General features: G+C 40.7%; 2 protein-coding genes across 6 annotated transcripts in view; both read left to right on the forward strand.

Annotated features, from left to right (window-relative positions):
• NCKAP5 (NCK-associated protein 5) overlaps nt 1–11,209 on the forward strand; it is a 904,755-nt gene extending 893,546 nt beyond the window's left edge. Inside the window, exon 18 of the mRNA XM_011970297.1 lies at nt 9,681–11,209. Coding sequence (XP_011825687.1) covers nt 9,681–9,697 — 17 coding nt within the window. The 3' untranslated portion in view covers nt 9,698–11,209. The remainder of the gene's footprint in view (nt 1–9,680) is intronic.
• A 208-nt stretch (nt 11,210–11,417) lies between these two features.
• LYPD1 (LY6/PLAUR domain containing 1) overlaps nt 11,418–12,854 on the forward strand; it is a 32,247-nt gene continuing 30,810 nt past the window's right edge. For 4 of the 5 annotated variants that reach the window (XR_001004936.1, XM_011970303.1, XM_011970302.1 and 1 more), the window contains exon 1: nt 12,062–12,831. Coding sequence is in view for 1 of the 5 variants with exons in the window: in XM_011970300.1 (XP_011825690.1) it covers nt 12,447–12,831 (385 nt within the window). In the remaining 4 variants the exon portion in view is untranslated. Of the gene's footprint in view, nt 11,807–12,061; nt 12,832–12,854 lie in introns of those variants that run through there. The other variant, XM_011970304.1, reaches the window with a different exon arrangement.

The raw sequence follows: 12,854 nt of genomic DNA on the forward strand, positions 1-12,854 counted from the left end.
CTAAAAAAAAAAAAAAAAGTAAAAAGAAAGAAATTCTGATTTAAACATGTCAAATTCAGAAAGTCATTAGACTCAGAAAGGTTAAGAAAGGTGAGTGTAAATAGTAACTAGTTAACCTATGAAAAAAATCTGCCTAAATGATGTTACAGACTGAAAATGGAAGAAGATCAAAAGAAGCTTTAGAAAATCCAGGGAGTTATTCCAAAAATACCATTGGGGTGGGCACATCCATAACTCGGAGTTTGACAGGATATTTGTGTTCTAGGTGCAATTATTAGACCAACGAGCAGACTGGGTAGATGATTCTAACTCAACGAGGCAGTTTTCAGGGACTCACTTTCTGGTGTATCTGATGCTTTGTTCCATATTTACTTCATATTATAGAGTCCTTAATGTGTACTCCATGTGACTTTTCTCATACACTACTGTATCTGTACTATCTAGAATACTTTCTGGTACATTGTAGGTACTTGGTAAATATCTGAAGAATAAACAAATGATGTGGCAGGAACAGCAGACTCCCTATTTAAGTATTCATTACAGCGTGGGTACAGAGTGAAGTGGTGTCACTGTCATATTGTGGTAGGGCAAGGGATGGAATCCGGAATGGAAGCAGATTCCCATCGGCAACCTCTCCACCAGCATGTCTCCTCATTCTAGGACCCCAGTGCTTCCCAGGTAGTGGCCATTAAGAGCATCCTACAGTTGTTGCCATAAACTAGAGTGCAACACAGAATTGATTGTTGCAAGAATCTTTAAAACAATTCCCACCAAAAAAAAAAAAAATTCTTCTTTTCAGAATAAGGATCAATAAATTTGTTCCAATTCTGAATTGTCCTGGCTCTCAGGATTCAATATGTCAAATAACTTTATCCAAATAAAAAGCTGACCAGCTCTTGACCTAAAACATGAATTGCAGTAGGAAATGAATCACACATCAGTGGAGCAAACATTCTTGCATCCTCCAATATCAGCATGTTCCTGGATGAACCTTAGCTTGCAGTCCCATTTAATTCCACGGCTGTTGTAAAGTGCCTAATAAATTGGGTGCCATAATGCATTGTGGCTCCTAAATGGCGTACCAAACTCTGTTGGAAGTAATTCCAGGTCATCTAGTTATTTATATAGGTTAATGAATAGCATAGAATGTTTTTCCCTAGCTTTGGCACTCACAACATACCTCATAAAAACTTAGCACTTTCAGGTATAATTTTATGATGTCCACCAATCTCTAATGGAGATTTTCTTTTGGAAGGAGAACTTCCATGGGAAAAATAGTAATATAAGCTTTTTTTATATTCACCTGAGTCACAAAAATATATATATATGTATTTTTTCTTTTACAAACAGTCAAAAATCTATCACTCCAAAGTTAAAACATAGGGTTATCATGTTATAATACACAAGTGAATGCTGCATTTTCATCTGACAAAAGTTCATGGACTTTTTATGCTACAAGCACAGTGACATCTAAGCCTGCCATGGCCCAGCTTGCTGAACAGACAGGTTTAAGACATATTTAAGACATAAAATGATGGAAAGGGTAGTAAAAAAACAAAAGGCTAATCAATCTTTTAAGTCAAGTGAATAGTATATATATTTATTTTTACTCATAATGGTATATATAAATTAAAAGCAGAAAATCTCGATGCCCTCACTCTTGTCAGCTGAAATTCTTAACCTTACTTGAACAGATTTAGAAGTTCTTAGGAACTGCTCAATTCTCATTCCTGCATAAATTATGTAATTAATATTACTGCGCTAGAAGAAAAAGGAATCTAACAACACAGAGAAACATGTTCCAGTTAGTTAAGCTGCTTACGCAGACTGATAGCAATGAGCTGTCTTGTTTGCCCAATTCTGGATCATCAGAAAATAGTGCACATTTTACTTTTGGAGAAATTGACCACAACTCATCAAATCTGAAGCATTATTAGAGTCAGTCAACCTATGTTTTAAATTATCTTTGTAGATCTGTTCACCCCCTGAAAAACAGAAAATCCAAATTTTCAAATGGGCATTGGAAATGATGATGCTACATCAGAGTTTGCAGAAATCACAAATGTTTTACATGTTCATATAAGAATTTTACCCCAATTTACACGCCTTTCCTCTTCCCAGATGCCTTCCTATGCCATAAACAAATTTGTGGTTATCTTCCTGCTACTTTATCTTCCTCCTAAGGGACATCTCCTCCCATCTTTCCCCCATTTTCCATATATGGAGATGTATCTCATCACTGATAAAATGACTTCTCTTTCCTTCAGTACTCTTGATCTAGTGTTTAAATGTCCTTTGTGGCCATTGTTTATCTTCAAAATGCATCATTTTCCTTTCCACAAGGTGTATTATTTTCTAACAACCCTAAGCTTCCCACTGACCTTCTGTCTGCTTGCTCTTTTTCTCAAAAAGTAAGTTCATTTTCCCCCTCTGGGTTCAGGGGTTCCAGGAGAGGTCATTGAAAGCCATCGATCACAGTAAAGGACAGCAATACAGTTAATATAGTCATAAAAGCACATCTCTGCTGAAAATTACTCTTTCACCTAATAAAATCTGTTTGCCCTGAGGATACTGAAGAATCTCTAGGACCCCAGTAAGAAAACAGAGTGCCCCCAAGTGCCAAATCACATCTCCCTGAGTGTGGTTGGAGGGAGAGAGTGGTTCTCTATTACCAATGCATCACATTAATTTTTCAGAAGGGCAAGTGAAGAGTAATGTGTCCAGTTGAGGTAACGGAGGGAACTGAGCACTAGGAGAAAGTAATTATCAAAGTTGGAATTTGACCAAGTTAACAGGGTTAATATCACAACTCTTGAGAAAAGTGTGGAGGAGTCTCTAGTGATCACCAAAGGTCATTCTATCTATTTTTATGTCTCATCTAGAAAGTAGCTTCACCAGGAATGCAGTAAGAGGTGGCATTAAGGAAGAGATTAACTAGTGCCTCTGAGAAAAGAGAAATGACTTGAGCTGCGTCTTTTCCCTTGAGGTTGGCCTGCCCCTCGCAAATAGCACTTAACATAGACTTTGAGATGTGCACAAGTCTTCAACTAAGAGACCTTGGATTAAAATACCTCCTCCCCATTCCCACAGCAAGAACATAACATAAAACTCTTTCCTGAATCCATCTTCCCAGTGCACAAGATTTGTTCATGAGTAAAGGGATGGGGTAAATCACATGTTCAACTTCTACCCAAAACCCTTGATTAAACAGACTGTCTCTTAGACTTCATTTATTTGCTTCCAAATGGAAGCTCTGCCATCTTTCACACCTGCTGGATCACCTCCTTCCTATTTCTTTGCCCACAGAGAGGCCTCGCTGCACAAACTAACTCCCTGCAGCACCAGAATTTTCCTGCATCTTCTTGGTCTTCGTCCATGTATGACTATCTAGTTAAAATCTGCATCATACGTAATACGTAATGAGAGATGTTGGGTGGTAGTAGGGGACGCCTTGTACACCTTCTTCTCAATTTTGAATGTTTCCACGTGGAAGGAGCTTCCTAGGGTAACCCTCCTGGAATCTCTGGGCCCCCTTATTCACTTCTCCCAGAGAATGAGGGACTGACTTGCCTAGCAAGTTGAGGAAGGGAACTGCAAGTGCTGCTCCCCACTTCTTGCACTTCCCAGCCTCCCTCTGGAATCAGACTGTCAGAAGCACAAAATTCTGTTCTGTTCCTTCATGCTGTAGTTTTTACAGGAAGACACTTGTTTCCCAGCCCAGGGCTGCTGATCACTAAACTTGTCTATTTCTTGGGATCCGTGTTAGGAAACCCACTTCTTTACAGATGGAAACCTTGTTCTCCAATCAAACTTTCTGCTGGTAAAACTGATCTTTTGGCCTCCCATCAGCCTTTTTCTTTTATTTTTTAAGTCATTGAGAACTAAGGTGGGGAAGAGGGGTGTTCGGGTTGGTTATTGTGCCACCTCAAATTCCAATAATAGGCCCCCAGAACACATCCAATTAAGAATATTTTAGAGTAACAGAGCTTTATAGACTGGGAAGATTCAAAAAACCTTTAATGGGAAGAAACTAAGGGTCAGAGGGTTTACACAACTAATTAGCACAATGTCAGGAATTGCACGCTGGTTTTTAAATACTGGGGTAATATACAGTGATTAAGATCCCAAGTCCTGTAGTCAGACTGTTTCTGCTCAAATCCTGATTGCCTAACTTATTAGCCACATGTATGTGGACTAACATTTAGACCTCTCTGTCTGCATTTTCTCATTTGTATAATGGGGATGATAATGGTGCTATCTCATAGGCTTGCTGTTAGGATTAAATGAGATAACTCATGCAGTGCATTCAACCCAGTACCTGACTCATAGTAAAAACACTTTATAAATAGGGCTATTTTCCTACCACATGTTTTCTTGATCCATTGGCAGTGAATCTCTACAGCAATAGAGAAATAAGAAATTATGTTGATTAAAGTCCTGTTTGCATTAACTTGTGCTAAGAGCCTCCAATCCTCAATGTAAATGTTAGTGCCCAGCTGAGGAAGGATGCTGCATTTGAATTTCACAAATAGATTTGATCTCTTCCTGACATTTACAGTACATATACTAACCAATATTTTTAAGATATAATCAAAGGATGGAAATGTATTTGAAATAATGAAAGAGTAGCATTTATCATAGAATAATAATTGATTGCACCATTTCATGAATTTGCTACTTCTTCTCCTCTACCACGGACAAGAGTTTCTGGCTGTATACACATAACATGTATCTCTTTGAAGCTGATACCATCATGCATATATTTTTTGCTAGTTTATCACTTGAGTTTTTCTGTATCGCCTTATATGTTTTCCACCTCTTCCATATGGCAAGGGTCCATATCTCCTCCAGTTTTATCCTTCTTGGTGTTCAGGATATTGCTCTAGTCAGAAATCTCTACTTTATGACTATTGTGAACTGTTAGAAAAAAAAAAAAGCTGCTGTGAATTTTTGTGTGAAAAATCAGAAAGCTAAGTTTTCAGGCCTAATTTCACTTGGATTTGAATCTGTGTGAATCACAGATTCCATAAATATCACATGGAAAGTACAGTTGACTCTGGCCACCCTGACCTTCCAGGCTGATGGAAGAGCAAAGTGAGATCATAGATGAGAACGTGGTTTGGAAGTCAAAGCTTTTTATAACCCACATACTGGCTGATACTTTCATGAGTCTGGTTGAGTTTCCTAGAACCTCTTGGGGTAGGCATGTCCCTATTTCTCTTTATAGTGATTTATTGTCTACTACAGAATCCCCAAAGGGAGGATTACCCTCTGGGCAACTCCTGGTCCTGAAGTATACTACACAGTGTTGTACAGATGCAATAGGGGCATAATAGATGGATATTCATTGGAATGCCCTCCCTCCTCCTTGCTGTATATTTCAATCCTATTTGCCCTTCAAAACCATTCCAAGAGCATCCTCTTCTATAAAACTTCCTCTGAGAATCAAGACCACAAGAGTATTTGCACAAAGCTAGTCACATAGTAGATAGGTTTGATTGAATGACTGCTTGACTACAAGGAGTTAAATTAATAAAGGTCTAATTCTCAAGAGATTTCTGAAGAATATATCACTATGTACTTCTTGCTCGAATTATCACTAATAATTCCATGGTTACACCAAAGGCTGGAAAATATTTTAAGAACATGCAGAGCTATTTATTTAAACTTGAAAATGTATTTTCATCTTGCCTGTTTAGTCCTACTTTTATTCCCAAGTGTAGTTTAAAAAAAAAAAAAAAAATCCACCAAAAAGTCATCTGTACAACTGTTGCCACCTATAGGTGACAGATGTAGTATATTAATTTCATCATCATTCTGATGAAGCACGACACAGGAAGGAATTGGCAATGTTTTATGGAACCTACACAATTCTTGTCAAACACTAATCTTCACTGGATCCATCATTATTGTTTTTGATCTATAATTGCTATTTCAGATGCTTCCCTTAAAGGTAATATTGTCTAATATTCATAAAGTACTTTTCCAAGATGAAAGTTGAGAGCTTCATCTCTGCAGGTAGATGGTCTAGATCTAAATCCAAAGTCCATCCCACACTGCTACAGGACCTTAAACAAGCCACTTACCTTCCTCCAGCCTTGGTTGCCTGTAAATGGAGATACTAATGGCACCCACCCTGTAGAATTCATGTGAGGATGGAAACATATAATCTCTGCACTATGCTTAGCAGGGTGTCTGTCCAGAACACACACTGTTCAATGGTGACTGTGAGGACCGTGATTAGTTTGCAAAGCACTTTCACATGTAGTTGCTGCAAACTGATGTGCATTATTTTGTTATCCTGTGCCAGATAGATCATTAACACATTATTGTTTCACCTCAATCCCTCCTTATATGTTAAATCTAAATGTTATTCAACTACAAAATTTTTAAAATATCTGAGATCTGACAAGATAATATTGAGGTTCGCTATGCTCCTCTAGGCAGAAAAGTAAGCCACTTCAGTGCTTTTATTCTTAGCTGGCAGAACCACTTGAGGAGCCCAAAGACATAGTTAATACTCTTCTGATGCTAGGGGAAGTCTCCGTTAAGAAACTACTGATGATTTAGCATTGGACTAGGCCTTTGAAAAGAAAGCTGGGGGAAGCAGAATAGGGGAGTGGAGGAGGCAAGGTAGGACACTGTAAAAAAAAAAAAAAAAAAAAAAAAGGATAAAACAACATCCATCCCTGGCTCAGAATCTCAAACAGTGCAAATATTTCAATTTAGTATGCATACTGGGTATTTTGTGATTGTTTTCTTTAAATGTGAGCCAATAATTAAAAGCCAGTGAATTTTAAATATAAGCAAATATTGATCTAGATGTCTCTCCTCACCTTTGAAATCAAAAGATCCGCACCCACATTTCTGCACAGCTAGATCTAAGTAGCTGCTACTGCCTTTAGATCCAGCACATGCTCCTGAGCTGGCTGCCGCCCTCACCACTCCTTGTGACTGCTCTGCCTGGAGGCTGAAAGCTAGTTGGCCCCTATGGTCACTGTTGCGCGGATGTTGTTTTTACAGTCAAGTAATATGTCTGCACTCACTTTTCATCAAAACTCTAAAAATAAAAGGAAGCCCGAGAAGGTCATGTTTCTTGTTTGCTTTTTTTTTTTTTTAAATAATGGACCCTTCTTTCATTTCTATAACCTTCCTGTCAGGTGTAGGTTTTCTTTGTTATAATTAACTGAAGCAACAAATCTGCAAGCCTGAAACATTTGAAAACCTGATGACAGCGAGTGTTTTAATGGCAATTAACTCTTTCCATAGTCCACCATTTCACAACGAATTATACTTTCCACCTGTCTGTCAGGTGGAAATTATACTTTCCACCTGTCTGCCAGGGCGCATGTTCTTCTAGACCAGTGGGTCTCACATTTCAGTATGTATCAGAATCACCTGGTCATCTTGTTAAAAACTGATGGCTGGCCCTCGGAGTTTCTGATGTAGTAGGTCTAGGTGGGATCCAGGAACTTACATTTCTAGCAGATTCCTTGGTGATTTTGATGTTGCTGGTCTGGGGAACCCACTTTGAGAACCACCATTCTAGACTAAGAATCCAGCCTTACATTTACTGTGCACCTACTACTCTCTGCCAGAGCTTTAAAGTTCTTTATTTCTAATACGTATTGCAATCCTGAAATAAAGATGTGTCTTATCACCATTTTACACCTGAAGAAGGATGCTTGTAGCACTCAGCCCACGAAAGGGCCAAGCTGAAATTGAAGCTCAGCCTGTCTGCCCTCGGGGCCTCAACGATCCCCTGCAGGGCACAATTTTATTCAGCTGTGTATCCTCAGTACCAAAGCCTTCAGCCTGCCTTGCAGTAGCTTCTCTAATGAGTGTGTGTTGAATGAATTTGAGATCCACATAGATGAGAAATAGGTAAGAAAAATACTTGTGGTTCTTAAATGAAGAAAAAGGGAGAAGACATCCAGGTAAAGAGAAAATTGCATTGAATGCCCTTTATTTACCTACATTTGGTAAATGTAGGCAAATTGGCATAGTATTAAAAGGGGCCCTTGGATGGAGTTATTTCTAATTATGGAGCCACTTTTCTGTAATCAGCTAGGAGTCTGTTCCTTAACCTGCCTCTGGTTTCAGGGTAGCTGTTTGAGATTGAAAATTAGCTCCGTGAGTAATGCTTCTGCACGTTAATAGTATAATGAAATAAGCACGAGATCTAGGATGATTTTCAAATCTTCCCGTAGAATTATACCATTTCCTATAGCAGAGAAATTCTGCCCGTGTCTGCTCTTGGAACACAGAAGCCATCCACTTCCATCTCTGTCTTCTCTTTCTGTTAAATATTTAGCATGTGAGAATCCATAGGCTTTGACTCTATCTATTTTCCCCGATCAAAACACAGTTTCCTCATTGCAACCTTGTAAGTCCAGCATAACAATGTTGGGTTTGGGGAGCATGGTGCACAGCAGAACTGCACATGTTAGAGACGGTTTGGCAAGTTATTTAAGTGGAATTTTTGGGTAACAAAATGGAAAACAGGACATTTTGTCCTTTATTACGTAAGAACATGGTTTAATGGAAAGAACAAGAGCGTGGAAGGCAGCCAGACAGAAATTCAAATCCTGTTCTCTGCCACTTGCTGGGCAACCTTTGGCAAATATCGCCGTCACTCTGAGCCTTGCGTGCCTTCTATTTAAAATGGGGATGTTTACCTTGCAGGTTTGTGAAACAGCTGATAGAATCTGTTAAGTGTCTTTTACCTAGTGAATGCTTAATAAATGATAACACTCACTATCATCTCTAAGCCCCTGGGCCTGCTTCTTTCTTGTGTTTGGATGGAATTTCTGCTGGAAAGAGGAAAAGAAGATGAGAAACATTGTAGACACTTTTACACATCTGTTCTTGTCATTGTTTTTGGCATCGGTTGCCTCCCTCTGTCCTCACCTTAGCCCTTAGGAGCCAACTGAGCAACCGAATATATTTATGTTTACAGGGTTTACCTATAATAATCATTGAATTTGGTTGCGGTGCTTTATAACATCACACAGGGTATTCATAACAGTAATATTCCAGTGTAAACTGGTATTACTAGACCTTCTGGAGCAGAGGGGTTACTCAGCTGTTCACCTGCCACTTTAATTTTTAAGCCCTTGGGCTTTCTGGGATCTACACCCAAAAACCTGGAGATCTCTTTCAAATATCTTAAGTCCCATAAAGGGACAAAATACCAAAATGGCAACGCTTCTAACAAGCTTAACATGTATTCGAAAATGGCAAGTTAAGGGATTTTTATGTCTTCTTTAAAAAAAAAAAAAATTACCATAACTTCTGGCTGAAATTCAATCCCTACTCATATTTAGAAAAAGTACAACTAATAGTTAGCAAGGAAAGAGAGGAGTTTGAAACTTTGATGAAGAAAAATAAGGCACTTTACCTGAACAAATTTCAAATGGATCCATTTAAAATGAAATTAAGTGGCACTTAACTGGTTTGCAAATTGGGACCTATTTGTCTCAGTAAAATGATTAAAGTCCCGATTTATCCCTAAAATTGGCTTTATTATTACATTTAATTATACTAGAAGATTGTTAAAGACTTGTAGGTTTTCTCTATCCCTGTAAACTGTACTTTATATGACAATAATTGAATATTAGATAGAATAACTTGATTTTCCAAAGAAATATGTTTCTAATATTTTCTTCTTTTTATTGCAGAAATTGAAACAACTTGAAGAAACAAAAGACGATCCCGAGAATAGATTATCGAAAATTTCCCTGGAGTCATTCAATAAATTTCACAGCAATACTGTGATTTTATTAGAAAAAGAGAAGAACTCTCTGAACAAGGTTGAAGGACAGGAGGAAGAAAAAGAAAAAAATGAAGAGACATCTTTGAGTAGTTCAGATAGGCCTGGGGTAGACAACTTGGAAACTTTGAGTGATTCTTTATATGATAGCTTCTCTTCCTGTGCCAGTCAAGGTTCAAATGATGTATAAAGGACTTCTCTTCCCTTAGTGAGCTGGGACTGGAGCACTTAAGAAATGAGGGCGGGGGGTGGCGGGGGTTGCGCTGCTGGGTAGAGATGACAGTAATAAACTATTGAAGTACCAGAGCCTTCATTGTCAAATTCACAGCAGGCAACCCACCAGAGCTCATATCTCTGACAGGGCAATAAAGATAGACTCCATTTATTGTGTTTCAAGAGGATTAAGCGTAAACACACCTATGATACAGAATCCTTAATTTTGCACTTTTTTTGAATATTTGTACAGAAGTTGTAAATTTTTTGGAAGAGAAATTATATTTGTAGCAAAAAAAAAAAAAAGACAGCAATAAATGGAATCAGCGCCATGCTCTTGAAATAATGTACTAAGTCTTAGAAGTTGATGATAATATATATTTTTTAAAATCCCAACTGAAGTTTTTGTGATGTTCATTGTCCTGGTCCTCAAATTGTTTGTGGGTACACTCTGTAAACCTACAACAGGGCCTGCCAAAAAACCAGAGGGTTCCTTCCTCCTCATCTCCATCTCATAAATCTCAATTTGATAGAAATGTTCATTTTAGTGCAATTTCAGATTCGTTGCCAGAGAGTCAGGTGATAGTAATCGGTGTAATTGTGCTTCTGCTGAAAAATGAAAAGGGTCCAAAAGTGTGGACACTGATTGGGAGTGTGTCATTGTATCAGAAATGACCGAATTTTATTCCCAATAACAGTTTTTCCTTCCAGACATTTCTTTAGATTGTCTTCTACTTAGTGCTTCTCTATGATCCTATTATTTGATTTTTATCTTCTTGCTCTTTTTATTAAAATCTGGGCACTCTAAAAATGAAAGCAAATTTCTATTTGCAATGTTCACTTTTAAAAATAAAATTAATGGTGCTACGAAGAATTCTTTTTAATATCCTTTTTTTCTACAAAGACTGTTTATATGTAAGGATAAATTCTATTTTAAAGGTTATGTGTATTTTTTCTAGATGTGAACTATTTATAATTGCTTATGTACAGGAGCTTGTAAACTAGGCACAATAGAAATATTTTTAGGATCTATACGGCTACTTTAGCACATAATTGTTTCTTTAAAGAGTATTGTATGATCAGTGTTATTTGGTTAATTTGTGCAATTTGTTTTATTTTATCTTAAATGAAAATTATGTAAAATGTCCTTGTCTTTCAGACTTTAAAAAATCCTTTTGTTTTCTTTCTGAATAAAAGTTATATTACAATTGCACCCTCTGAAAACTGAAAATAACTTGCTCAAGGACCTTTTGGCCCAGTCAGTTACTTGAATCATGACTCACACGTGCTCTTCCGATGGGTTCCCCGAAGGAATAAATAAACTGGCCCTTTTGCTCTAGAGATAGTAATTTAGCCAATTGTAAGATCAGAGTCTGCAGACAGGTGAGTAATGGTCAAAGCATTTCAGTCTCCCCGAGGGGTTAACCAAATAGAAATGAAAGAAGGGGGGAGGGAGGGAGAGAAGGAGCCCGAGGCAGACGTGGAGCGATCTCTGCAGAGGAATTACAAAGCAAGTCATTTAAGCTCCTTTCTAGACCAGCTCAGCTGGGAGGATGCAGAAATAAATGATCAGCGTTCCGGCCAGAGAGCTGCCCCAAGAAGTGGCCGCGGGAGAAAAGGGTGAAAAGGGGCAAAGCTTAGGAGGCGATTTCCACGGAAATGGACGCTCCCTAAGGATGTGGGGAAAGGGGGTGGGAATGTGCGGATTGGGGGCGGGGGCACCAACACACTCCGGAGGGCTAGCGGTCTCCCGCAACACCTGCTGCAAGGCTCGTGAAGGAAGGCGAAGATAGCACCGGGGCTTCCCCGGGAGTACGCAAGGTGGGTCACTTGGACTTTGCGGAAAGAAGAGGAATTTCAGGGGTGTGGGGAGCAGCCAGAGGCCGAGTCCGAGGCTGGGATGGCCTTCCGGGAGAGGACGTGGGAGTATGTACTAATAATCGGTGGCTTTGGAGAAAGCAGGATGGAGCTGGTCGGCGTTTTGGCGACAAGGAATGGAGGAGAGCAACCCTCTTCTTTACCCTGATTTGCTTTCTGGTGGGACCTCACCGCAGGTGTCCCCGGGACGGGGTTCTCCTAGGCTAGGCGACCAGGGCGGTGTCAATGCACCCTCCAGCGGTGCGCGCAGGCGGGAGAAGGGAGGGCGGCCCGGGCAAGTGCGACAGTCAAGGCAGTGTCCCCACCACACCCCCATCCAGACTGGCCACGCCGAGCTGGTTCTTGACAGAAGGCCTCGGAGGAAGAGGGGGCACAGCTGCACAGGACACCCTAGGGAGCCTGCGAACGTGGAACTTTGCCAGGCGCACGGGAACGTGCGCCCCTCCTGTCAGCCTCCGGGGCGCCAGGCTCCAGCGGCCCGCAGTGGAACAGCCTCAGCGGTGTGGGCTGGACCCAGTCGCTGGGGGTACTGACCAGTCCTGGAAGGCGCAGAGGACATGGAGTGGGGAGACCGCGTCCCTATATGCGAAGGGCCAGCCGGGCACGCAGTCCTCAGACCCTAGTCCGCACCCGGCAGGTCCCCACGGCACCTGCTGCGCCCTCCCCGCGGCTTCCCCAATCTCCAGCCTTTCCACCTCCGAAAACTACCAGTCCTCTCCCGCCTCCCCTCCCCCGCCCCCCCGGCGCCCCTTTCCCAGGAACGTGCGGAGGCGGGAGAAGAGGAAGACAGGAAGGGGGTGGGGATGTAGAGAGACGGACCCAGCCTTCCCCGCCCGCCACCCCCATCCCAACTCGGCAGCCGTCACGTGGTGCCTGGAGTGGGAGGTGGGGAGAAAAGGCGAGACTTTTGTGGGTGCTCCGGATCGCCAGTAGTTCCTTCAGTCTCAGCCGCCAACTCCGGAGGCGCGGTGCTCGGCCCGGCAGCGCGAGC

This window comes from Mandrillus leucophaeus, unplaced genomic scaffold (assembly GCF_000951045.1).
Source record: "Mandrillus leucophaeus isolate KB7577 unplaced genomic scaffold, Mleu.le_1.0 Scaffold94, whole genome shotgun sequence".
NCBI classification, from domain to species: Eukaryota; Metazoa; Chordata; class Mammalia; order Primates; family Cercopithecidae; genus Mandrillus; species Mandrillus leucophaeus.